This window comes from Pristiophorus japonicus, chromosome 1, assembly GCF_044704955.1.
Source record: "Pristiophorus japonicus isolate sPriJap1 chromosome 1, sPriJap1.hap1, whole genome shotgun sequence".
Lineage (NCBI taxonomy): Eukaryota > Metazoa > Chordata > Chondrichthyes > Pristiophoridae > Pristiophorus > Pristiophorus japonicus.
Window position 1 is genome coordinate 125,788,113 of NC_091977.1, and position 27,249 is coordinate 125,815,361.

Consider the following 27,249-nt stretch of genomic DNA (forward strand, 5'->3'; position numbering starts at 1 on the left):
ACGGTACTTGGTCTCCTCAAGGGTGTCATGAGCCACGTCTTTGGTGGATAGCCTTGTCTGCAAGCAGCCAACCAGTAAGTGTGTTTTGAGGTGCGAAGAGCTGAGGGAGGATGGACTGGCGTAGAATGAAAGAGTCATGACAGTTGCCAGGGAATTTGGCGCACACATGCATGATGATCTTCCTGTCATTGCAGACCAATTGAGGGAGTGGATGCCTTTGTGGTTGGCAAACACTCCTGGGTTATGATGGGGTGCCCTGATGGCCACATGCGTGCAGTCAATGACGTCCTCTGCACCTGTGGGAATCCAGCCAGAGTGGTAAAGCCGAGCACCCGCTCAGTAACACTGGCTTTATCAGTGGCAAAGTTCATATAATTGGCTGACTTGTCAAACATAGCATTGATGACCTGTGTGATGCATCTGTGGGCGACCAACTGCGAAATGCCGCAGATGTCTGCTGCAGATCCTTGGAAGGAGCCTGAGGCAAAGAAGTTGAGGGCAGTGGTGACATTGACAGCCACTGGTAAGGCATGTCCATCCACTCCTCTGGGCTGCAGGTCTTGCTCGAGCACATTGCAAATGTCTGCGATGACCTGGTGCAATGGCCTGAGCCTCCTTTGGCACTGCTGTTCAGTCATGTTGAGCAAGCTCATCCTCTGCCTGTATATCCTGGGTTGGAGGTATTGCAACCGACGTGGTGCAGCTCTCTGTTGATGCCCTCTGTCCTGTGGAGCATCACGTCATTGAGGAGAAGGTTGTTGGTGCTGTTGCTGCTGTTGGTGTTGGGGCTATTCATGGTCCAATTCTGAGGACCAAGGTGAGACAGTATCACCCGTGCTGATGTAATAGATGGCAGGTCAAGTAGAGATCAGAGAAGCAATCTGTCAATGGTGTGATAATTAGTAGCAATGAGGTGAGAGTGGCTTCCAAATTTGCAGAAAAGATTTGCAAACTGTCGACACCTAAATCTCTGCTCAAAATCCATTCATCAAGAGCCTTTCCTTTAGGCAAGTAAGTGTCATGTGGCAGTATTTATTGTGCTTTCCATGCTCTAAAGTGGTCACACCGTGAAATTCAAAAGGTTTGGTTAAAAACACTGTTAAGGGTCTGACCACAAGGTATTAATGAGTTGAATTAGGTCACCTACCTCTGCTGTCCGGGCCCGTGCCACGCTGGCAAATGTGCCCAAGTTAAAGGTGCGAGGAGGGGGGATGATGGTGGGGTACCGACAAGCTCCCAAATTTTTCAAATTTTACTCCCGACCCACCTCCAGTCCCGCCGCACTGCAGAATGAAAATTTTGGCCAATGGCTTGGGTCTTCTCATTTTTTAGTTGGAGGAAATTTCTGCTCAACTAGTACATCCTCATCCTCAATGGGGTATCAGCCTCAAGGATACCTTGCAGCAGCTCTGTTACAATGGAAGTAACTATTTGAACAGGGGTTTAGTGTAGAAATGGAAGGGAATGGGGTGGACACGTTAGCGGTATCCCCATGACCCATTTAAATATGGTAGAACAGACTTCCAGCAGGTTTTAAAAGGAATTGTGGGTTTTTCTGGGAGGAGAATTCAGGTGCAGTTTCTGGCCTCTTACCATCTCTAGACCTCTTCATTGCAAATATCGGCCGTCTCAATTTCTCTGCTCCCCTCACACACTCCAACCTACCTCCCTCTGAACTTGCAGCACTCTGCTCGCTCAGATCCAACCCCAACCTTGTCATCAAACCTGCTGACAAGGGTGGCGCTGTTGTTGTTTGGCGAACTGACCTCGACCTTGCAGAGGCTGATCGCCGACTCTCTAACACCTCCTCCTACCTCCCCCTGGACCATGACCCCACTACCGAATACCAAGCCATAATTTCCCAGACCGTCACTGACCTCATCGCCTCTGGAGATCTTCCCTCCACAGCCACCAACTTCATAGATCCCCAACCCCGCACAGCCCGCTTCTATCTCCTTCCTAAGATTCACAAACAGGACTGCCCCGATAGATCCATCGTTTCAGCTTGTTCTTGCCCCACAGAACTTATTTCTTCCTTTATCAACTCTATTTTTACTCCCCTTGTCCACTCTCTTCCCACCGACTGCCGCGACTCCTCCGACGCCCTCCGTCATTTTAACAGTTTCAAGTTTCCCAGCCCCAACTGTCTCCTTTTCACCATGGACGTCCAATCCCTCTACACTTCCATCCCCCACCAGGATGACCTGAGGGCGCTCTGATTCCTCCTCGAGCAGAGGCCCAACCAGTCCCCATCCACCACCACACTCCTCCGCCTGGCTGAACTTGTTCTCACATTGAACGTCTCCTTTAACTCCACTCACTTCCTCCAAATTAAAGGTGTTGCAATGGGAACCTACATGGGTCCTACCTATACCTGCCTTTTTGTGGGATATGTGGAACATTCTTTGTTCCAGTCCTACTCAGGTCCCCTCCCTCACCTCTTTTTCCGGTACATTGATGACTGTATCGGTGCTGTTTCCTGTTCTCGCTCTGAACTTGAAAATTTCATTCACTTTGCATCCAATTTCCACCCTTCCCTCACCTTCATATGGTCCATCTCTGACTCTTCCAGTCCCTTCCTCGACTTCTCCGTCTCCATCTCTGGGGATATGCTTTTGACCAGTATCCACTATAAGCCCAGTGACTCCCACAGCCAACTGGACTGCACTTCCTCCCACCTCGCATTCTTAAAGGACTCCATTCCATTTTCCCAGTTTCTCCGTCTCCGCTGCATCTGCTCCAATGACGCCACCTTTCACACTAGCGACTCTGACATGTCTTCCTTTTTCCTCAACAGAGGATTCCCCTCCGCCGTGGTTAACATGGCCCTCGACCATGTCAGTTCTATTGCTCTTACCCCTTTCCCTCCCTCTCAGAACCATGAGAGGGTTCTCCTTGACCTCACCTTTCACCCCACCAGCCTCCATGTTCAATGGATCATCCTCCGCCATTTCCACCACCTCCAGCATGATCCAACCACCAATCACATAGAAACAAAGAAACATAGAAAATAGGTGCAGGAGTAGGCCATTCGGCCCTTCGAACCTGCACCACTGTTCAATAAGATCATGGCTGATCATTCACCTCAGTACCCCTTTCCTGCTTTCTCACCATACCCCTTGATTCCTTTAGCCGTAAGGGCCATATCCAACTCCCACTTGAATATATCCAATGAACTGGCGTCAACGACTCTCTGCGGTAGGGAATTCCACAGGTTAACAACTCTCTGAGTGAAGAGGTTTCTCCTCATCTCAGTCCTAAATGGCTTACCCCTTATCCTTAGACTGTGTCCTCTGGTTCTGGACTCCCCCAACATTGGGAACATTCTTCCTGCATCTGACCTGTCCAGTCCCGTCAGAATTGTAAATGTTTCTACGAGATCCCCATTCATCCTTCTAAACTCCAGTGAATATAGGCCCAGTTGATCCAGTCTCTCCTCATATGTCAGTCCTGCCATCCCGGGAATCATTTTGGTGAACCTTCGCTGCACTCCCTCAATCGCAAGAACATCCTTCCTCAGATTAGGAGACCAAAACTGAACACAATATTTCAGGTGAGGCCTCACCAAGGCCCTATACAACTGCAGTAAGACCTCTCTGCTCCTATACTCAAATCCCCTAGCTGTACCTGCATGCCAACTTTCAATGACTGATGTACCATGACACCCAGGTCTTGTTGCACCTCCCCTTTTCCTAATCTGCCGCCATTCAGAAAATATTCTGCAATCGTGTTTTTGCCCCCAAAGTGGATAACCTCACATTTATCCACATTATACTGCATCTGCCATGCATTTGCCCACTCACCGAACCTGTCCAAGTCACCCTGCAGCCTCTTAGCATCCTCCTCACAGCTCACACCGCCACCCAGCTAAGCGCAAACTTGGAGATGTTACACTCAATTCCTTTATCTAAATCATTAATGCATATTGTAAATAGCTGGGTTCCCAGCACTGAGCCCTGCAGCACTCCACTAGTCACTGCCTGCCATTCTGAAAAGGACCCGTTTATCCCGACTCTCTGCTTCCTGTCTGCCAACCAGTTCTCTATCCACGTCAGTACATTACCCCCAATACCATGTGCTTTAATTTTGCACACCAATCTCTTGTGTGGGACCTTGTCAAAAGCCTTTTGAAAATCCAAATACACCATATCCACTGGTTCTCCCTTGTCCACTCTACTAGTTACATCCTCAAAAAATTCCAGAAGATTTGTCGAGCATGATTTCCCTTTCATAAATCCATTCTGACTTGGACTGATCCAGTCACTGCTTTCCAAATACGCTGCTATTTCATCTTTAATAATTGATTCCAACATTTTCCCCACTACTGATGTCAGGCTAACCTCCAGTCCATAGGAACTGATCCAGAGTCGATAGACTGTTGGAAAATGATCACCAATGCATCCACTATTTCTAGGGCCACTGCCTTAAGTACACTGGGCTGCAGACTATCAGGCCCCGGGGATTTATCGGCCTTCAATCCCATCAATTTCCCTAACACAATTTCCCACCTAATAAGGATTTCCTTCAGTTCCTCCTTCTCACTAGACCCTCGGACCTCTACTATTTCCGGAAGGTTATTTGTGTCTTCCTTCGTGAAGACAGAACCAAAGTATTTGTTCAACTGGTCTGCCATTTCTTTGTTCCCCATTACAAATTCACCTGAATCTGACTGCAAGGGACCTACGATTGTCTTCACTTATCTTTTTCTCTTCACATATCTATAGAAGCTTTTGCAGTCAGTTTTTATGTTCCTGGCAAGCTTCCTCTCATATTCTATTTTCCTCCTCCTAATTAAACCCTTTGTGCTCCTTTGCTGAATTCTAAATTTCTCCCAGTCCTCGGCTTTGCTGCTTTTTCTGACCATTTTATATGCCTCTTCCTTGGATTTAACACTATCTTTAATTTCCCTTGTTAGCCATGGTTGAGCCACCTTCCCCATTTTATTTTTATTCCAGACAGGGATGTACAATTGTTGAAGTTCATCCATGTGATCTTTAAATGTTTGCCATTGCCTATCCACCATCAACCCTTTAAGTATCACTTGCTAGTCTATTCTAGCTAATTCACGTCTCATACCATCGAAGTTTCCTTTCCTTAAGTCTTTGGACCCTAGTCTCTAAATTAACTGTGTCACTCTCCATCTTAATAAAGAATTCTACCATATTATGGTCACTCTTTCCCAAGGGACCTCGCACAACAAGATTGCTAATTATTCCTTTCTCATTACACATCACCCAGTCTAGGATGGCCAGCCCTCTCGTAGGTTCTTCGACATATTGGTCCAGAAAACGATCCCTAATACACTCTAGGAAATCCTCCTCCACAGTATTGCTACCAGTTTGGTTAGCCCAATCTGTATGTAGATTAAAGTTGCCCATGATAACTGCTGTACCTTTATTGCACGCATCCCTAATTTCTTGTTTGATGCGGTCCCCACCCTCACTACTACTGCTTGGTGGTCTGTACATAACTCCCACTAGCGTTTTCTGCCCTTTGGTATTCCGCAGCTCCACCCATACAGATTCCACATCACTCAAGCTAATGTCCTTCCTTACTATTGCGTTAATTTTCTCTTTAACCAGCAACGCTACCACACCTCCTTTTCCTTTCTGTCTATCCTTCCTGAATGTTGACTACCCCTGGATATTAAATTCCCAGCCTTGGTCACCCTGGAGCCATATCTCCGTGATGCCAATTATATCATATTTATTAATTGCTGCCTGTGCAGTAAATTCGTCCACGTTATTACGAATATTCCTCGCATTGAGGCACATAGCCTTCAGGCTTGGCTTTTTAACACACTTTGCTCCTTTAGAATTTTGCTGTAATGTGGCCCTTTTTGATTTTTGCCTTGGGTTTCTCTGCCCTCCACTTTTACTTTTCTTCTTTCTATCTTTTGCTTCTGCCCCCATTCTACTTCCCTCTATCTCCCTGCATGGGTTCCCATCCCCCTGCCATATTAGTTTAACCCCTCCCCAACAGCACTAGCAAACACTCCCCCTAGGACATTGGTTCTGGTCCTGCATAGGTGCAGACCGTCCAGTTTGTCCTGGTTCCACCTCCCCCAGAATCGATTCCAGTGTCCCAGGAATTTGAATCCCTCCCTTCTGCACCATTTCTCAAGCCAAGTATTCAGCTGAGCTATCCTGCGATTCCTACTCTGACTAGCACGTGGCACTGGTAGCAATCCTGAGATTACTACCTTTGAGGTCCTACTTTTTAATTTAACTCCTAGCTCCCTAAATTCACCTTTTAGGACCTCATCCCATTTTTTACCTATTTCGTTGGTACCTATATGCACCACGACAACTGGATGTTCACCCTCCCCCTACAAAATGTCCTGCAACTGCTCCGATACATCCTTTACCCTTGCACCAGGGAGGCAACATACCATCCTGGAGTCTCGATTGCGGCCGCAGGAAAGTCTATCTTTTTCCCTTACAATAGAATCCCCTACCACTACAGCTCTCCCACTCTTTTTCTTGCACTCCTGTGCAGCAGAGCCACCTATGGTGCCATGGATTTGGCTGCTGCTGTCCTCCCCTGGTGAGTCATCCCCCCCAGCAGTACCCACAACGGTGTATCTGTTTTGGAGGGGGGTGACCGCAGCGGACTTCTGCATTACCTTCCTTCCACTGCTCTTCCTGTTGGTCACCCATCCCCTATCTATCTGTGTAACCTTTACCTGCAGTATGACCAACTCACTAAACGTACTATTCACAGCATCCTCAGCATCGCGGATGCTCCAGAGTGAATCCACCCACAGCTCCAGTGCCACAATGTAGTCTGTCAGGAGCTGCAGCAGGTTACACGTCCCGCACATTTAGTCATCAGGGACACTGGAAGCGTCCCTGAGTTCCCACATAGCACAGGAGGAGCATGACACATGTCCGAGCTCCACTGCCCCTCCCCTCCCCTCTTCCCCTTCCCTCCCCTCTCAGCATTCTGAAGAGATCGTTCCCTTCGCGACAACCTGGTCCATTTCGCAGTCAATCCCAGCAACTCCTCCCCTTCCCACAGCATCTTTTCGTGCAAGTGCATGAGATACAACACCTGCCCTTTTACCTCCTCCCTTCCCACTATCCAGGGCCCCAAATACTCCTTCCAGGTGAAACAGTGATTTACTTGTACTTCTTTCAACTTAGCATACTGTATTCGCTGCTCATGATGTGGTCTCCTTTACATTGGGGAGATTAAACGTAGATTGGGTGATCACTTTGCAGAATACCTCTGTTCAGTCCGCAAGTCTGACCCTGAGCTTCCGGTCGCCTGTCACTTTAATTCTCCACTCCATTCCCACTCTGACCTCTCCGTCCTCGATCTCCAATACTGTTCTAACGAAGCTTAATGCAAGCTCAAGGAACAGCACCTCATCTTTCGTTTAGGCACTTTACAGCCTTCTGGACTCAACATCGAGTTCAACAATTTCCGAGCATAACCGCTGCCAATCATTGGCTCCCTTTCCCCTCCACACCCCCCCCCCCCCCCCCCCCCCGCCGAACCCCCCACCTCAGAGCCTGTTTCTTTCTTTTTTTCCTCCTTGTCTTTAATGGCAGTTGGTCATTATCCCACCATTCACATCCTTTCTTGACTAATGTTTTTCTAACTCCTGGCATTGGCGTACCATTTGAATTTGGGCCATCATCCCTTTTGTCTCTCTAATCTCTCCTGTCTTCCACTCTATCACAGATCTTTCCTTCTGTTCTTTCTTCCCCTCCCCCTTTCAGTGCTTGTTAAGAATCGATTCTTTCCGAATACTCTCCAGTTCTGACGAAGTGTCATTGACCTGAAACGTTAACTCTGCTTTCACTCCACAAATGCTGCCTGACCTGCTGAGATTTCCAGCTTTTTCTGTTTTTATTCAGATTCCAGCATCCGCAGTATTTTGCTTTTGCAGTTTTTTTGTGGTGGATTTGAAATGGTTGTCTTTAAGAATGCATTTTCCTCTTTTTATCACATCAAAGCCACCGCAATGCAGACATTAATTCAGACGAGAACCCTGTTATCTTACCTGGTGAATAGAAGGATTTAGGGGATCATATTTTTGCACAGCAGCTGACAACACACCTACCTTCTCGACAACAGTCATATGAGTGGGAAAGTTCAGCCACTGTCACTGAGAGGGCAGGTCATGTGAGGCCCTATGTACAAAGGGAAAACATGGACTAACCGATCACAGCCAGACATTGACGCACAGTGCATGTGAAATAACTTGCATTTATATATTACCGTTCATAACATCAGGACCTCCCAAAGTCCTTCACAGCCAATGAAGAATTTTTGACGTGTAGTCATGGTTGTCGGGATACACAGCAGCCAATTTATCCACAGCAAGGTCCTATAAACAGCAATGAGATAAATGGCCAGATAATCTGATTTTTGTCTGTGTTTGTTGAGGGATATATATTAGCAGAACACTAGGAGAACTCCTCTGCTCTTCTTTGAATAGTCCCGTTGGATCTTTTATGTCTATCTGAGAGGGCAGATGGAGCCTCGGTTTAACATCTCATTCAAAAGACAGCACCACCGACTGCAGCAGTCGCTTCGTACTGCACTGAAGTGTCAGCCTAGATAATGTGCTCAAGTTTTGAGCCCACGGCCTTCTGACTCAGAAGCAGGTGTGTTACCCCTGAGCCAAGGCTGACATCTAATCTAAGGTTGTTGCCAGTGGTTTGTTGTTGAGATGCATGTAGCTGTGTGCATGGAAAATTAGGTTTCAGTTACTGCCATAGGGGAGCAATGCATAGAAAAATAATTGACTCTTGAGATGTCTCCTGTTAGTGTCTGGCAAAAAATTGAGGTGGATGGTGGCCTTCATTGACACTGGTGGCAGAGTAGAAATGTTAAACTCTAACTACTGGTCATCTTAGAGCAAATGTCACAAATTAGTGGCAACTCTCCTATGCAACCAGAAGTTCCTCAGTCACTCCTCTGTCAGGCCTATGCAGGTGATTCCATTACAGTAGATCTGATACCTTGGGCAATGCATGGAGTGAATTGTGCATCTGTTGTCCCTTCTGCAGTTCAAGCTGTCTTTTCCTCCTTCTCCATAGTGGTAAAACTACCAACAGCCACTGTATCTAAGCTATGGGTCAAAAAGTTCGTCTGCAGGATGAACTGTTGTGACTATTGTGCAAAGACTGGCAACTCTTCTGGCTCCTTCCACTGGTCTAGTGGTAGATCTTTTTAATTATAGAAGTTTATAGCACACAAAAAGGCCATTCAGTCCATCATGTCAGTGATCCTGAAAGATGAAATGGTTTCTATCTGAACTATTTTCTTTTGCAAAACAGTTCAGGCACTAACAACTCCCTGTGTAACAAAATTTCTCCTATCTTCTATCCTCACGTTTTCATGACAGTTCTGAAGATATGACCTCATTACTGATTTCCTAACCAGAGGAATAGTCTTTTTTTCTATTAAGCCTATCAAAACCATTAGAATCTTAAAAGCCTCTATTGAGTCTTCTCTTTCGCCTTCTGTGCTCCAGTGGAAATAGTCACAATATCTTCAGCCTCTATTCATAACTACATTTTCTCATCCCTGGCATCATCCTGGTTGATCCATGCTATATGCTCTTTCTATCATTGAAACCGCACACAGTGCTCTTAACTGTGGCCTTACCAATGCCTTGTACATGTTTATCAATACCTCTTTGCTCTTATACGCTATATCCCTATTTATAAAGCCAAATTTCTATTCTGCCTTTTTTGTGGCTTTATCAACCTGCATTTGCAAAGTTTTACGTAGAAAGTCCAAATATGCACAATTTTGCATAAGTTCATATTAATTGACCATAACAAGCAACAGGCATTTTTCTAAATTTGTCCATTGCCATTTATAAAGACTATTTCCAAAAATGAGGAATGTGATGAGAAGCTTTGAACATGGATGAATACTCCGTTAACAGGTTCTTCACATAATATTGCATTTTTGATAACTATTTTTATGCAGTCAATTAATGTTATGGCAGGAGCCATTTCAACTCCTAGCTCCTTGATATGAGCAAACAATTCCTTGTATAAGCAAGCCTTTAAATTGCAGTGCTCTGATCATGGTGGAAGGTTTAGAGTGAGGGGTTCATTGCGAACAGACATAACAGATTTTGCTGTAGCATTAGAAACTTACTGCACTGCACTTAAATAGGTATCTTACCTCAGCTTGGCATCATCCCACAATGCTACAGCTTTGATTAGAAGGCTCAAAGGGAACTCAGATCACAAGCTTTCATCAGGCTGCACTATGCGCCAGAGTGCACTGAGCCATCACTGTCCTCAGAATTGCTTATTTAGACCCATGTGGTAAGGTGAGGGGATGGCAGTATTATGCAGCTGCAACTTTTTGGGGGAACTTGGTCCTCATCATCCTTTTCAACACCATCATCTTCCTTCTCCTGTGCTGTGGTGGATTTGCAGGAAGGGAGGGTAGAAGGCAAACATGAATGAGTGGCACTCCTTTGCAATTTGGGAGACAGAAAAGGGGATGAAAGCTTGTGGCAGTGTAGATTGCTTCAGATGGAAGCCAGTGTGACAGTACAGATGCTCAGTCAATAACCTGATGCTGGCAAGATGCCACAACCTCACCATCTCCCACGGCAAGAGCTAAGTCCCTCCCCACAAGATGCCTGACTATGTTCTCAAAGAGGGTAAGGGATTCAAAGGGGGGAAAGCCTCCATTGGCCTGCCTTTCTTGGTTATTGGGTACTAATTTCTCCTTTAAAGTGATAAGTAAAAGGCTGTAAATTAAGGTGTGTGTGGTAAGTGACATAGATGAGGTGAAGTAACAGATTTGGGGGTGTGAGGATGTTAAATTGGAGGAGGGCTTTGAGGTTGTCCAATACAGTTGTTTTATGTTAGGGAGCTGTGAAGCCATAATGCAGGATAAGGAGTTTTAGGGGCCCTTAACCAGAGCGCAGAGTGAACAGTTAGTTGTGCGACTTCTGCTTTAAACAGATGTATGCTGGTTCCCAGGATGGGAAAGGAAGATAAAGGAGAGGTGTGCAATGTACTCTTGCAATCCCTGCTAATGATGTGGTAATTCTAGCAGCATTGCTCTGAAATCCAGGGGTGAGTGTTTGCACACAGTGCCAGTGCCACTTCCAGGTGGCAGAGGTAATAATTCTGGCTGACTTGATAGCACCCACACCGAGGAGTCTGTTCATTCTGCCTTCAGTGCCCCCTAGGAGAGATGGGACTGTATGACTGAAGTTGTGTATTCTTCTCCTATCTCATTCAGAGTGAGATTGCAGCAGTTTTGCACCAATGTATATGCTTCCATGTGTGTCTCTGTAGATGCCTAAGGGCAGAGGTAATACTGGTGGTGAATTTCCTCGGAGCTAATCCAACTGCGCTGCCATAACTTTGCCAGAAATCCCAGTTAGAGCGGCAGAGAAGGAGGAACTTTGAGGAAATTCCTGCTTCTTTTCTTAAGGGTGCAACAGCAGTGTTACTCACCATGAGGTAAGTCAGCGCCAAAGATTTTTTTAATTTGTTCTGAGAAGGTGATGGGCATTTTTCTTGACCAGTGATTGCTTGTATATTTGAGTAGTCACTTCAGAGAACATTAACATAAGAACATAAGAAATAGGAGCAGGTGTAGGCCATTTGACCCCTCGAGCCTGCTCTGCCATTTAATAAGATCATGGCTGATCTGATCATGGACTCAGCTCCACTTCACTGTCCGTTCCCCATAACCCTTTACTCCCTTATCACTCAAAAATCTGTCTATCTCCGCCTTAAATATATTCAATGACCCAGCCTCCAAAGCTCTCTGGGGCAGAGAATTCCATAGATTTACAATCCTCTGAGAGAAGAAATTTCTCCTCATCTCAGTTTTAAATGGGCAGCCCCTTATTCTAAGACTATGTCCCCTAGTTTTAGTTTTCACTATGAGTGGAAATATCCGCTCTGTATCCACCTTGTCGAGCCCCCTCATTATCTTATAAGTTTCAATAAGATCACTCTCATTCTTCTGAACTCCAATGTGTATAGGACCAACCTACTCAACCTTTCCTCATAAGTCAACCCTCGCATCTCCGGAATCAACCTAGTGAACCTTCTCTGAACAGCCTGCAATGCAAGTATATCCTTCCTTAAATACAGAGACCAAAACTGTACTCAGTACTCCAGGTGTGGCCTCAACAATGCCCTGTATAGTTGTAGCAGGACTTCTCTGCATTTATACTCTATCCCCCTTGCAATAAAGGCCAATATTCCATTTGCCTTCCTGATTATCTGCTGTTCCTGCATACTAACTTTTTGTGTTTCATTTACAAGGACCCCCAGGTCTCTCTGTACTGCAGCACTTTTCAATTTTTCTCCATTTAAATTATAATTTTCTTTTCCATTATTTCTGCCAAAGTGGGTAACCACACATTTTCCGACATTATGGGCTAGATTTTACATTTTTGTGCATATCGCCCAAAAATGGGCGTTATTTCCAGCGTGGGTGGTAAAAATGGGTTTTCAGATCGCTGGCTTCTCACCCATTCTCAAAGCACCTAGTCTCCATTTTTGGAATTGGGCGTTGCTGCGAGTGATATGCAATGGGCAGTATCGTTAAATATCGCTAACCTTCTGCCGTAAAGTGTTAGCAACGGCATGGCAATGCTCGATTCCCGTGATTCAGGAGGTCAAGGGTCATCATGACATGCACAGAAGAGGAGACAGAGAGAGAGAGGCAGCTGAGAGGACCTAAAGGCATGTGTGGCTGTGGTGTGTGCTTGTTTGGCTGTTGTGGAGGCATGAGGGAGATTCACCAGCAGCAAAAAGCCTACTAAGCACCAAGAACATAGTTGGCACCGAGTTTTTGTCCAACAAATAATATATAGCATGGAAGGGATGGTGGAGGCCCTGGAGCTGTTAGTCAGGAACATTGGTGGCAAAGGGCTCCCAGTAGGCACCCGGTGCCGCACCCCCATTGCCAACCACACACGAGAGCCAGGAGCAACATCTTGCTTCTGGCTTGGAGCACGTTCCCACCTCGGGATTGTCCTCTCCCGTATCTGTCCAAGCAGCGCTTCAGCCGTCATCTCCCCCCCCCCCAAATGAAGCATCGCCTGAGGAGCTCCTCGGCCAGGCGGCTTGGAGTCATGAGGGGAAGGGAAAGGGGCAGAGGTGGGGAGGAGAAGCAGGGGGTAAGGGTTGGTTTTTGCAGAAATGCTGATGATTTCAGACAACTGTTCGGTTTAATGTTTTTTACTTAACAAAACCTTGTTGAGCATTGGCTCAGATAGCTGCACCATTACACGTTGGTGATTCCTCAACGTCAAAGGGTATAATTACATTTAACTTCAATCAACTTAAACTTTAACTTTAACAAGGTGATGCCCACCATTGATGTAAGACCTGCACAACCAGCAGTGTGTCAGGCTTGTAAATAACACCAACATTCGTTCAGGCAAAATGCTCGTTGATGAACTCCTGACGTAAGGCTCTTGCAGCTATCATGCCACCACAGGCCCTTTCATGCAGTCTACAGGGGGGCGGGGGCATGGCTTCAACGTCAGCCTGATTGTGTGGGCCGATGTCAGTGTCCGGCCCCTCATCCTCCTCTTCCTCTCTCTAGTGAGGTGGACTGTCAGACTCATCAGGCAATTCTTGTCCCCTCCTGATAGCCAAGTTGTGCAGCATGGAGCACACCACCACAAATTGAGCTACCTGCTCAGGGTGGTATTGGAGCTCGCCTCCTGAGTGTTCCAGGCAACTAAAGCACTACTTAAGCACTCCAGTGGTTTTCTCCACGATATTGCGAGTGGCCCTGTGGCGCTCGTATCGCCTCTCGGCTTCGATGTGGCTGTCACGCAGGGGGGGTCATCAGCCAGGTGGCGAGGCCATATCCTTTGTCACCAAGCATCAAGCATTGACCTTGTGGCTGATTGTTAAACAAGTCAGATACAGTGCTTTCACACAGGATGTGAGCATCATGGATGCTGCCCGGAAATTTAACATTCACTGCCATTATAATTTGCTGGTGGTCGACAATGAGTTGGACATTCAGGAAGTGAAATCCCTTGCGGTTTCTGAAAACCTCTGCATCCTGAAAAGGTGCCCACATCGCGATGTGCATAATGTCTATTGCTCCCTGCCCCTTGGGGAAGTTTGCAATTCTGGAGAATCCTAGAGCCCTCTCACTCTGTGCCTCTCTGGTCATAGGGAAGCTGATCAAGTCCCTCCTGTGTGCATACAGGGCTTCAGTGACCTGTCTAATGCAGCAATGTGTGGTATGCTAAGAAATACCGCAGATGTCACCTGCTGAGGCCTGAAAAGAACCTGATGCATAGAATGACAGTGCCGCGGTGACTTGGACCTCGACGGACAGTGCAGTACTGATGGTGCAGGCAGGCTGCAGATCTCCCCTTATGTGCTGGCATACCTCAGTGATAACCTCTTTATGGAAGCGCAGTATCCGAAGGCAGGTGGTGTCGGGCAAGTCGAGGTAAGACTGCTTCTCCCTGTACTTGCGAGGGTGTAACGTCTGGTCCTCCTCATCAGTCTGGCACGTCTTACATTGGGCACATAATGCTGTGGAGCGTACCTTCGGCCATCTCGAGTCTGCAGCATGGTCATCAAGAGAGGGTGAGAAAGAACAGACCCCATTGCAATAGCTCTCTGTTTTCCACCGATTGGTCACAGACAATGAATGTCCCAACAAAGACACCTATTAAATTCCAATCAGTCACAGTATGGTCAAGATGTTTGTACAGGTGTTCACATCAACTCCACCGACCTCCAGAGTACATCCGAACTGCCCCGAGTTTGAAACACACCAGCCTTTTAAAGGATGCGACGTGATGTAGAACATGGCGTCCATAATGCTGTGATTAGTTCCAGTTAGCTCCACTTTTTCTGGGTGGTTTTTTGGGCGAGTGATATTGTGGGCGATATGTGTGCGACGAGGTGGTGAAAGTGAAGCTGGGCAATCTCATCGCCGCTAGTTTCGGCAAATATCTTTACGACCAAAAAAAGTAGGCGGTCGATATTATTGAATCTCGCCGTTAATTGCGTGCGGAAAGTAATGCTGGGCGATATTATGGGCATTGATTTCACCCATTCTGATGATTCCGCCCAAAAAAAGTTAGGGGGCGGTATTATTATTTGCCGGCTTTACGCGCATGGGGAAAATAACGCTCACCGATAAGTTTACGAAACATGCCCGTCAGTTTCAATTTTGTGGCTAACTGGGTGATATATGGGCGTTATATGTCATTTCAGTGGTAAAATGGATGTTACGTGGGCGTTAAGCATGCAAACAAAAGTGGAAAACCTAGCCCAATATTCCATCTGCCAAATTTTTGCCCACTCACTTAGCCTGCATATGTCTCTTTGCAAATTTTTTGTGTTCTCCTCACAATTTGCTTTCCCACCCATCTTTGTATCATCAGCAAACTTGGCTACATTACACTCGGTCCCTTTATTCAAGTCATTAATACAGATTGTAAATAGTTGAGGACCCAGCACCAATCCCTGCGGCACGCCACTTAGTCACTGTTTGTTAACCGAAAGATGACTCATTTATCCCAATTCTCTGTTTTCTGTTAGTTAGCCAATCCTCTATCCGTGCAAATAAATTACCCCGAACCCCGTGAGCTTTTATCATATACAGTAACCTCTAATGTGGCACCTTATCGAATGCCTTCTGGAAATCCAAATACACCACATCCACTGCTTCCCCCTTATCCACCCTGCTCGTTACATCCTCAAAGAACTCCAGCAAATTTGTCAAACATGATTTCCCTTTCATAAAACCATGCTGACTCTGCTTAATTGAATCATGCTTTTCCAAATGTCCCACTACTGCTTCCTTAATAATGGACTCCAGCATATTCCCAATGACAGATGTTAGGCTAACTGGTCTATAGTTTCCTGCTTTTTGTCTGCCACCTTTTTTAAATAGGGGCATTACATTTGCGATTTTCCAATCTGCTGGGACCGCCTCAGAATCCAGGGAATTTTGTTAGATTACAAACAATATATCCACTATTTCTGCAACCACTCCTCTTAAGACCCAAGTATATAAGGCATCAGGTCCAGGGGACTTGTCTGCCTTTAGTCCCATTATTTTACCTAATACTACTTTATTAGTGATATTAAGAACATGAGAAATAGGAGCAGGAATAGGCCATCCGGCATCTCGAGCCTGCTCCTCCATTTAATACGATCATGGCTGATCCGATCATGGACTCAGGTCCACTTCCCTGCCCGCTCCCCATATCCCCTTATTCCCTTATCAGTTAGAAACTGTCTATCTCTGTCTTAAATTTATTCAACAACCCAGCTTCCACAGCTCTCTGAGGCAGCAAATTCCACAGATTTACAACCCTCTGAGAGAAGAAATTCCTCCTCATCTCAGTTTTAAATGGGCGGCCCCTTATTCTAAGATTATGCCCCTAGTTCTCGTCTCCCTTATCAGTGGAAACATCCTCTCTGCATCCACCTTGTCAAGGCCCCTCATAATCTTATACATTTCAATAAGATCACCTATCATTCTTTTGAATTCCAATGAGTAGAGGCCCAACCTACTCAACCTTTCCTCATAAGTCAACTACCTCATCTCTGGAATCAATCTAGTTAACCTTCTCTGAACTGCCTCCAAAACAAGTATATCCTTTCTTAAATATGGAAACCAAAACTGTGCCTTGTAGAACTGTAGCAAGACTTCTCTGCTGTTATATTCCATCCCCTTTGCAATAAAGACCAAGATTCCATTGGCCTTCCTGATCACTTGCTGTACCTGCATGCTAACCTTTTGTGTTTCATGCACCAGGACCCCCAGGTTCTGCTGTACTGCAGTACTTTGCAATTTTTCTCCATTTAAATACTAACTTGCTCTTTGATTTTTTTTTCTGCCAAAGTGCATAACCTCACACTTTCCAACATTGTACTCCATCTGCCAAATTTTTGCCCACTCACTTAGCCTGTCTATGTCCTTTTGCAGATTTTTTTGTGTCCTCCTCATACATTGCTTTTCCGCCCATCTTTGTATCGTCAGCAAACTTGGCTACATTACACTCGGTATCCTTCTTCCAAGTCATTAATATACATTGTAAATAGTTGGGGTCCCAGCACTGATCCCTGCGGCACCCCACTAGTTACTAATTGCCAACCCGAGAATGAACCATTTATCTTGACTTTCTGTTTTCTGTTAGTTAGCCAATCCTCTATCCATGCTAATATATTACCCCCAACCCCATAAACTTTTATCTTATGCAGTAACCTTTTATGTGGTACCTTGTCAAATGACTTCTGGAAGTCCAAATACATGACATCCACTGGTTATCCTTTATCCACCGTGTTCATTACATATTGATTGTATTAAGTTGCTCCCTACCTATAGCCTCTTGATTATCCACTATTGGGATGTTTTTAGTGTCTTCTACGGTGAAGACCGATACAGAATATTTGTTCAACGTTTCTGCCATTTCCCTGTTCTCCATGATTAATTCCCCAGTCTCATCCTCCAGGGAACCAACATTTACTTTAGCCATTCTTTTCCTTTTTATGCATCTGTAGAAACTCTTATTATCTGTTTTTATATTTTGTGCTAGTTTACTTTCATAATCTATCTTCCCTCTCTTAATCATGTTTTTAGTCATTCTCTGCTGGCTTTTAAAAATTTCCCAATCCTCTGGCCTCCCACTAGTCTTGACCACATTGTTTGCCTTTATTTCCAATTTGATACCCTCCCTTATTTCCTTAGTTAGCCACAGATGGTTATCCCTTCTCTTGCAGTTTTTCCTTTTCATTGGGATATATTTTTGTTATGAGTTATGAAATATCTCCTTAAATGTCAGTCACTGCTCATCAACCGTCGCATTCTTTAGTCTATTTTCCCAATCCACTTTAGCCAACTCTGCCCTCATACCTTTGTAGTCTCGTTTATTTAAGCTTAGGACCCTGGTTTGAGAACCAACTTTCTCACCCGCCAACTGAATTTGAAATTCAACCATGTTATGGTCACTCATTCCTAGAGGATCTTTTACTACAAGATCATTTATTAATCCTGTCTCATTACACAGTACCAGATCTAAGATAGCCTGCTCCCTGGTTGGTTCCACAATGTACTGTTCAAGGAAACTATCCTGGATATACTCTATGAACTCCTCTTCAAGGCTACCCTGGCCAATTTGCTTTGTCCAATCAATATGAAGGTTAAATCGTCCATGACTATTGCCGTTCCTTTATTACAAGCATCCATTATTTCTTGATTTTTGCTCCATTTAACAGTGTAGCTACTGTTAGGGGGCCTATAGACTATGCCCACCAGTGACTTTTTCCATTTATTATTCCTTATCTCCACCCAAACTGATTCAACATCTTCATCGTCTGAGCACTAACGCACTGATCCCGTCCTTTATTAAAAGTGCTACCCCACTTCCTTTTCCTTTCTGTCTGTCCTTCCGAATTGTCAAATATTTAGTTCCCAGTCGTAGTCATCTTACAATCACGTCTCTGTAATGGCTATCAAATCATACCCATTTATATCTATTTGTGCCATCAACAGATCTGTTTTGTTACGAATGCTACGTATATTTAGACAAAGAGCTTTTAAATTTGTTTTGTAACCTTTTTTCCTGCTTGTTTCCACTGTCTTTCAAACTCATTTTCTACATTTTTGCTTTCTAATTCCAGCTTTACTCCCCTCCCTACTGAATCTATTCTCAGGTTCCCATCCCCCTGCCAAGCTAGTTTAAACCCTCCCCAACAGCACCAGCAACTCTCCCCCCGCCACCCCCGCCTCGAGGATATTGGTCCCGGCTCTGTTGAGGTGCAACTCGTCCGGCTTGCACAGGTCCCACCTCCCCCAGAAGCGGTCCCAATGCCTCATGAATCTAAAGCCCTCCCTCCTGCACCATCTTTCCAGCCACAAATTTATCTGCTCTATCCTGTTATTTCTGTACTCATTAGCTCGTGGCACCAGGAGTAATCTGGAGATTACTACTTTTGAAGTCCTGCTTTTTAATCTCGCTCCTAGCTCCCTAAACTGCCTGAAGGACCTCTTTCTACCTATGTCATTGGTCCCGATATGGATCACGACCTCTAGCTGTTCACCCTCCCTCAGAATGCCCTGCATCCGCTCTGTGACATCCTTAACCCAGGCACCAGGGAGGCACCATACCATCCTGGAGTCATGTCTGAGGCCACAGAAACGCCTGTCTGCTCCCCTGACTATTGGATCCCCTACCACTATAGCTCTTCCATTCTTCTTCCTCCCTCCCCCCATGCAGCTGAGCCACCCATGGTGCCGTGGTTTTGGCTCTGGCTGCACTCCCCAGAGGCACCGTCGCCCCCACCGGTACTCAGAAGAGAATACCGGTTGGAGAGCGAGATGGACTCCGGGTACTCCTGTACTACCTGCCTAGTCCTCCTCTCCTGTCTGGCAGTCACCCACTCCATCTCTGCCTGCACAGTCTTCAGCTGCGGGGTGACCACTTCTAGAAACGTGCCATCCACGTAGCGCTCAGTCTCGCGGATGCACCGCAGTGACTGCAGCCTCCACTCAAGCTCCAAAACGCGGAGCCAACTGCATTGTGTAAACTAGTGTTACATCCAGTCCAGAGCAGGTAGAAATGGTAGATTTCCTTCCCTGGAGGATATTAGTGAACCAGTTGGGTTTTACAACAAAATAATATTTTATAAGCCAGCTCATGCTCACTTTTTGCCTACTATAAACATTGGTACAGCCTGGCCTCAATCACCCACTCAACAAAAGTAGTAGAATCAGTAGTGGGAGTAGCAGCAGGAGAATCTGCAGCTAAAGAGCTGGAAGGAGTGGGAGGGGATTGAAAATCTGGAGCAGAGAGATGCACAAGGTGATGTCAACTTTGTTAATACGGAAGTCTTGTTTTCTTCCAGCTTCTGCTAGTTTTCTAGCGACAGATCCTGCTGCTGCCTCTCTCATTGCTGTTGCTTTTCCCATCCTGGTCTGTTTCCTTTCCCACTCTACCCTGGTGGCTCTCCCAGCATAAACATCTCTCCTGCTGGATTTATTGATTCTGCTGCGGCGTCTTTTACCCCTAGTTTTCCTACATACACCAGTGACTACACTTCAAAAGTATTTAATTGACTGTGATATATTTTGGGATATCCTGAAGTAATGAAAGCTGCTCACCCACAGATGATAACTCTCTTACTTCCATAGTTTACAAAGCAGAACTTTTGCTTCCCCCGTTAACTTCTGTTCATGGTAGCCAGCACTAGCTGGCTGTTGGTGGTTTCTGTCAGTTGGCTAGCTGGCTGCTGGTGATGAATGGATGTGGGCTGAGTGGCTTCTGGTGAGGGATAGCCCACTGTAGTTTGATAGGCTGCTGTAGTGGGCTTCTAATGGCTTTCTAGCTGTTGATGGCTGACTGGCTCTTTGTGTCTGGTAGCTGGTGCAGAGTGACAGCTGTACAGTTGCTTTTCATATTCCCCTACTGATGGTGACTCACTGAATTGTCAGCTGCTGCTTAGCTCTTGTTAGTTTTCTAGGTTGGTATTGGACTGCCATGTTTTCATTCTGAAAATGACCAAAACCAACAGAGGTCTAGGGCCCGAAATTGCCCTTTGCCCGAAACGAGTCGCACCTACCGCTCTTGAAGTGTTCCGTCCACCCCAATGCATGGGGCGGACAATACAGAGAAATTCAGCTTTTTGGGTGATGTTTCCGGTCGGAGCGGGAGAGGGGCGGAAGAATAGCCACCACTAGCGGGGTGGAAGTGGGGGCGGGTCAGAGTTGCCTACGATGTCATCGTGCTGGCGCGTCACAACGTCCCTCCCCATCAGTTACAGGGGACGGCCGCTGCGAACTCTGTAGCCACTGGGCCACCAGGGAGAGTTTCGGCTGGGCCAGTAGTCTGTCACCCAAGAGGGGTGCCAGGCTACCTGTAGACGGCCCAGCCGAATCTGCGGGCATAATTGTCGGCCCGACCTGGCAGTCGGCCAACAAAAAAAAACATTGTTTTCACTGATTGCCTGATTTCCCCTAATATCTCACTGAGTGTCCATGGATGGTAATGGCTTACTATTCAAGTGGTTATATTGCTGCATGAGAGTCACATCCTCACAGTTAAAAGTAGAGGAAATCCTACCGATCACTGAAAAAGCACCTGGGTCATACTTTACTGCCAGGGCAGATATCTCCTCTTACCACATCTGCCAGTGATGGTGCTAATTTATTTATTTGAAGTATATCCCTTTGTCAGTTTGTCCCAGTGGTAGCACTCTTGCCTTTCAGTTAGGTTACTGCAGGACTTGAGCCCATAACTTCCATGTTAGTCGACATTGTTAACGATTCTCTGTCCTCAGGTACTGTTCCCCCCTCCTTCAAATCTGCTGTCATCACGCCTCTCTTCAAAAAACCAACCCTTGACCCAATTTTGCTTGCTAGCCTATCACCCCATCTCCAACCTCCCTTTCCTGTCCAAAGTAATTGCGAAATCCATGATCATCTTTCCATGAATTCAATGTTTGAATCCCTTTAGTGTGGTTTCCGCCCCTGCCACAGTACCGAAACTGCTCTCATCAAATTCACAAATGACATCCTTTGTGAGTGTGACAAAAGTAAACTATCCCTCCTCGTCCTTCTGGACCTGTCTGCAGCCTTTGACACAATTGACCACTCCATCCTCCTCCAACACCTCTCCACCAATGTCCAGCTAGGTGTGACTGCACTCGCCTGGTTCCATTCTTATCTATCTAATCGTAGCCAGAAAATCTCCAACAATGGCTTCTCTTCCCACTCCCACATCGTTATCTCTGGTGTCCCCCAAGGATCTGTCCTTGGTCTCTTTTTATTTCTCATCTAAATGCTGCCCCTTGGTGATATCATCCAAAAACACGGAGTCAGTTTCCACATGTACGCAGACGACACCCAGCTCTACCTCTTCACCACTTCTGTTGACCCCTGCTTGGTATCTAAATTGTCAGATTGATTGTCCGACATCCAGTACTGGATGAGCAGAAATTTTCTCCAATTAAATATTGGGAAGACCAAAGCCATTGTCTTTGGCTCCGCCACAAACTGCGTTCCGTAAGCACTGACTCCATCCCTCTCCCTAGCATCAATCTGAGGGTGAACCAGACTGTTCACAACCTAGGTGTCATATTTGACCCTGAAATGTGTTTCCAGCCACATATCTACAGCATAACTAAAACCGCCTTTTTCCACCTCCGTAACATTGCCTGCCTCTGCCCCTGCCTCAGCTCTTCTGCTGCTGAAACCCTCATTCATGCCTTTGTTACCTCTAGACCTGACTCACTGCTGGCTGGCCTTCCACATTCCACACTACGTAAACTTAAAGTCTTCCAAAACTCACCAACCCGTGTACTAACCCGCACCAAGTCAAGATCACGAATCTTTCTGACCTACATTGGCTCCCAGTTAAACAACGCCTCAATTTCAAAATTCTCATCCTGGTTTACAAATCACTCCATGGCCTTGCCCCTCCCTAATTCTGTAATCCTTTTCAGCCTCACAATCCCACAAGATGTCTGCGCTCCTCAAATTCTGGCCTCTTGAACATTCCTCATTATAACTGCTCAACCATCGGTGGGCGTGCCTTCAGCTGACTGGGCCCTAAGCTCTGGAACTCCCTCCCTAAACCTCTCTGCCTCTCTACCTCTCTTGCCTCCTTTAAGATGCTCATTAAAACCTACCTCTTTAAACAAGCTTTTGATCATCTGCCTTAATTTCTTCTGTGGCTTGGTCAAATTTATCTGTTTGTCTGTAACACTGTTGTGAAGCACCTTGGGATGTTTTACTACGCTAAAGGCACTATATAAAGAAAAGTTACTATTATAATCTAGGCTGACATTTCATTGCAGTATTAAGTGAGTGCTGCAATATCAGATATACCATCTTTCAGAGGAAATGTAAATCAAGGTCCCATCTGCCTGTTCTGATCCCATGGTACTGTTCAAAAAGGAGCAAGAGAGTTCTTTCAGTGTCATGGTCAATGTTTGTCCCTCAATCAACACCAGCAAAACATATTGGGGTGAAATTGCCCTTTTTGATAGCCCCATTAGTGCCTCCAGGGGACACTAATGGGGCACAATGAGGTTATCGCCTGAGGGAAGGGGTCGATAGCGGGCCAAGTTTATTTCGATGTCATACCCATTATATATGGACAAGGTGCAGGCTGAGAACAGAGCCTCAGCAAAGTTGTTGAATTCAATGTGAGACCCGATTTTCATAAATTTTATTGAAATTATGCTCAACAAGGCAAACCGTATTCTTTTCGTTACTATTTAACTTTGAAGTCATTTTTACAATCGACCTGTTTTTGGTACAAAAATTTACTTGAGATAGCCGATGCTCAGACACTTAAGTGATCATCATCAAACTACTTTGTGTGATAAAAGTAATAATTTATCTTCTGTGATAACATTTTGGCAGATTGACAAAAAGCAATACGATAAAATTCTCAGTTTAATTGAGAGTGGGAAAAAGGAAGGAGCCAAGCTGGAATGTGGAGGTTTGCCCTGGGGAGATAAAGGCTTCTTCATTCAGCCTACAGTTTTCTCAGAGGTTACAGATGAAATGCGCATCACCAAGGAAGAGGTAATGTAGCTTTGCAAATGCCAGATTGTAATGCAGATATGTATTTCAGGCTTGTACTCCTAAACAATTCATCATAAAAGGGAAGTTCATAATTATTTTGTTTATTCTCTTACATGGCTCATTGGGTCTGACACTACAGCCTGAGTAAGAATGCTGACCTTGACTGGTATTTGATTCCAGTCTACCCTCAATGGGGGAGCTTCCCCAGCTCTCACCCAGGCTGATAAAAGACAACATTTCATAATGGTGGAGTGAGTGCTTCATATTATGGGAGGAGAGGCTGGCAGGATCATATCTCATAAAAGAGAAGTACACCTCCTGGTACCAGACCCAGAATACCACTTAAAGCAGCCATGACATCTGCAGCCCAGATCATTTGATCTGATGGAAAACAATATCAGCAAACTTAAAAAATGTCAGTACAGTGGGAAACATTGGAATTCTTTTTTTTAAACAAAAAGCTACATTATCTCCATTGCATTTTTAGACCTCAATACGATACATGTTTTTAATATAATAGTGAACACAGGCTGATTAATGTCAGACTAATTAATCCTGGTTGTTCTTCAAGTATTATCAACATTTAGGCCATCAGTATCATTGCAGGTGCCAATATTTATAAAGCAGTCTACGATCATTTTTAAATTATAGAATAAATTAGAGTAATACATTATGTTAATTTAATTTGTATTTGCCTTGTCATAACAAGCAATGCTGTGGCACTGCTGATTTTTTTCTCTTGTTTTTCAATTATTGATGCTCTGTTCTTAAAGGCAAGAACTCTCGCTTGTGTAAGACTATGGGCATCTGCAGGGTTCCATATTTGTCCAAGTCACAATTCAACAAAGTCTAGGCTTGAACAGTGTATGTTGGCAGGCTATTTGACCATAACAACATAATGTTGCCTTACTTGGCGACCGCAGTAATCAATAGGACACATAGATACTGTTTGTTGCCACCACATAACCATTGCCTGCCACAGTTATAAATGACCAAAAATGAGGGAGGATTACCTGTCTGATAGGTGTTGTGAAATTGTAAACATATTCTTCTTAAAAACATTTATCATATCACTGCACATAGTGACCAGAGCAGTTCTTCACCCAAGATGTGATTTAATTTAAAAAAAGGAAAAACAAGAGAACAAAATAACATAAATTATATAACAAATACACTTTAACTATGATCATTTAAAACATTTTGTTAGTCAATGCCAGTGTGTAAGGATTGCTAAAATGATTGTGCATTAAGACTTGTTTCCACAGCAATTTATTTCCTCCTTTAAAAAAAATAGATTTTTGGGCCGGTGCAACAGATTATCAAGTTTAAAACAATAGATGAAGTTATTCAAAGAGCCAACAACACTCATTATGGTTTGGTTGCTGCAGTTTTCACCAAAGACATCAATAAAGCATTTACCGTGGCTTCAGCTCTTCAAGCTGGAACTGTGTGGTAAGCAGATTTTTTTAAGTATTTACAGAATATGATAACATTCCACTGAGCTATATATGAACTGGAAGTCCTATTGCATTGAATTGCACTGCTGAATATATTAATATTCCGACAGGGTTAATTGCTACAATGCAATGCATGTTCAAAGCCCCTTTGGCGGATTTAAAATGTCTGGAAATGGTAGAGAAATGTAAGTATTGAAAAAATATTGCTTTTAATGATATTTACGATTTGTGCACACATTTAGTTCAATGCCATTTTATGTTGCAAAATATATACAAATGTAGATAAGGAAATACCATAATTATGTATTGCTGGGGGAAGGAGGTTTATTAGATTTTCTACTGTTGAGAGCGCAAAGGCCCACAGAAAGATAGGAAAACCTGAAAACACCATGTGAAGAAAAACAAGGGTTAAGATTAGAGTTATAATTAAACTAATTTTAATAGGAAACCCTTTATGTATAGGATTAAGGTACATTTTTTAAAAGCAGCACAACTCTAGGCTGATGCAACAGCCCTGATTTTCTGAGGCTTTGAGAGCAGCATGGAGCCTTGCTGGAATGAGGCATGCGTTGGAGATTATGCTGAATGTTTCAACATGTGATTTCTTTTCTCAGCTGAACGGAGGCTATGCTGAAGTCATGCACAAGCCTCGTTTCAATAAGATTTATGAAAATCGTTGAATTCAGCAAGTTTGGTGAGGCTCTATTGCCAGCCTACACCTTGTAATGGCTATGACCTGGAAATAAACCTAGCCTGCTTCGCAGTGGCTCGATATAAAGTTGCAATTTCTATCACTGAATGCAGAAGTTTAGATTCTTGCCAGTAAGCATTTCTCTACTTGTGCATTGAGCATCTTGCAGTCTTTTATTTCTCCCTTTTGCTTTTGCATTTTTGTTGAAACTTTTCAGTTTACTACGGCCGCTTTCCTGGAATTTTGACAATGACTGCAGCAGTACAAAATGTAGTTCACAAAGTTGCAAGAATAAGAATCATTTTGGCTGTTCCCATAATGCTGCATAAATTGGATGAGGAGGACACATTCATGAAAGCATAGAATTTTCAGATCCAAAGACACCTTGGGGATATTTCACTGCTGTCAATATTTAAGGACTCATGTTGACAAACACCAATCCTATCTGGTTATGTCACAGGAGATCTGTCTTTAGCATCTCAGTGGCAGTAATTGAGCTTTACTTGTGTGCAGCCTGGACTTTTAAGTTGAACACAACAAAAAAGATGAAAGAAATCCCAAACAACACCCTTGTGCCCAAATAGTCTCTCTCCCGGGCCAAGATTTTGTAAAAGAGTTATCATCGTTGTTTTTGCAGGTAGTATCTTATGCAAGTGGAACTTGGAACTGCAGTTTAGCCCACATTATTACTTGCAGACATATACCTATCCAACAAAGGGTTTGTTGGCAGTGCCAAATAATGTCTGCTCTTTAAGGGCTAGCAGCAGCCCTTTAAGAACAGCTAGCAGGCTGGATTTCGTAACTGGCAGCTGGTCTGCCTCCCTGTGGATGTATTGCATGTGTAGGGAGCCAGTTGTAATGAAGAGGAGGTGCTTGCTTCATCAAGTTCAGTCAAGTCCGCCCTCGCTATTGCGGACCTGGGTATGAGCGTAGCTCCAGTTTTGCTGGTCTTAGAAAGTTGGGGCTAAATTGATCAAATACAGACATGTGTTCAAATATGTAAATACCTACAGATGAATAGGAATTTTCATCATCTACATTACATAGAATTCAATACAAAAGCATAATTACTGACTATAATTCTTTTTGTCTAGGGGAGAATATGGTCTCCAGGAGTACACCGAGATTAAGACCATCACCATCAAAATTCCACAGAAGAATTCCTAAAATATTCTAAATTACAAAATGTTATGCCTGAAGAATTAGAGACTAGATACAGCACTGCGATGTGAGGCTTTTGAAGTCTAAAGTAATACATCATGTTTCATCTGTGTAGTTTCACAATAATGCAGGCCTGTATATTACAGCTGCTCTGTCCCACAAAGTATGAATAATATATCAAAGTAGTATTTACCTGTTAGTGTTTACACAGCAAAACAGCAATCAAAAAATAGTTTTATTAATTTTTAGTTTGGAATTTTTTGTTTCTAGGATTTTGGGTTTCAGTCATTTAATAAGAGACTCAGCTTATCTGATTGTCAATCAAAGTGATAAAAGTTCAATTGTTGAAATATTTGATGTAATACTGTTTACCTAATACTACAAGTTTGTCAAAACTGCTTT

The 27,249-nt window shown here is 44.5% G+C and overlaps 1 protein-coding gene across 2 annotated transcripts in view; it reads left to right on the top strand.

Moving 5' to 3' along the window:
- The window catches only part of LOC139231280 (retinal dehydrogenase 2-like), an 84,647-nt gene extending 57,649 nt beyond the window's left edge, over positions 1-26,998 (top strand). For both annotated transcript variants that reach the window (XM_070862504.1, XM_070862510.1), the window contains exons 10-13: positions 23,374-23,538; positions 24,833-24,990; positions 25,106-25,180; positions 26,781-26,998. In XM_070862504.1, the coding sequence (XP_070718605.1) occupies positions 23,374-23,538; positions 24,833-24,990; positions 25,106-25,180; positions 26,781-26,853 (471 nt within the window). In that variant the 3' untranslated portion in view covers positions 26,854-26,998. The remainder of the gene's footprint in view (positions 1-23,373; positions 23,539-24,832; positions 24,991-25,105; positions 25,181-26,780) is intronic.
- The last annotated feature ends 251 nt before the right edge of the window (positions 26,999-27,249 follow it).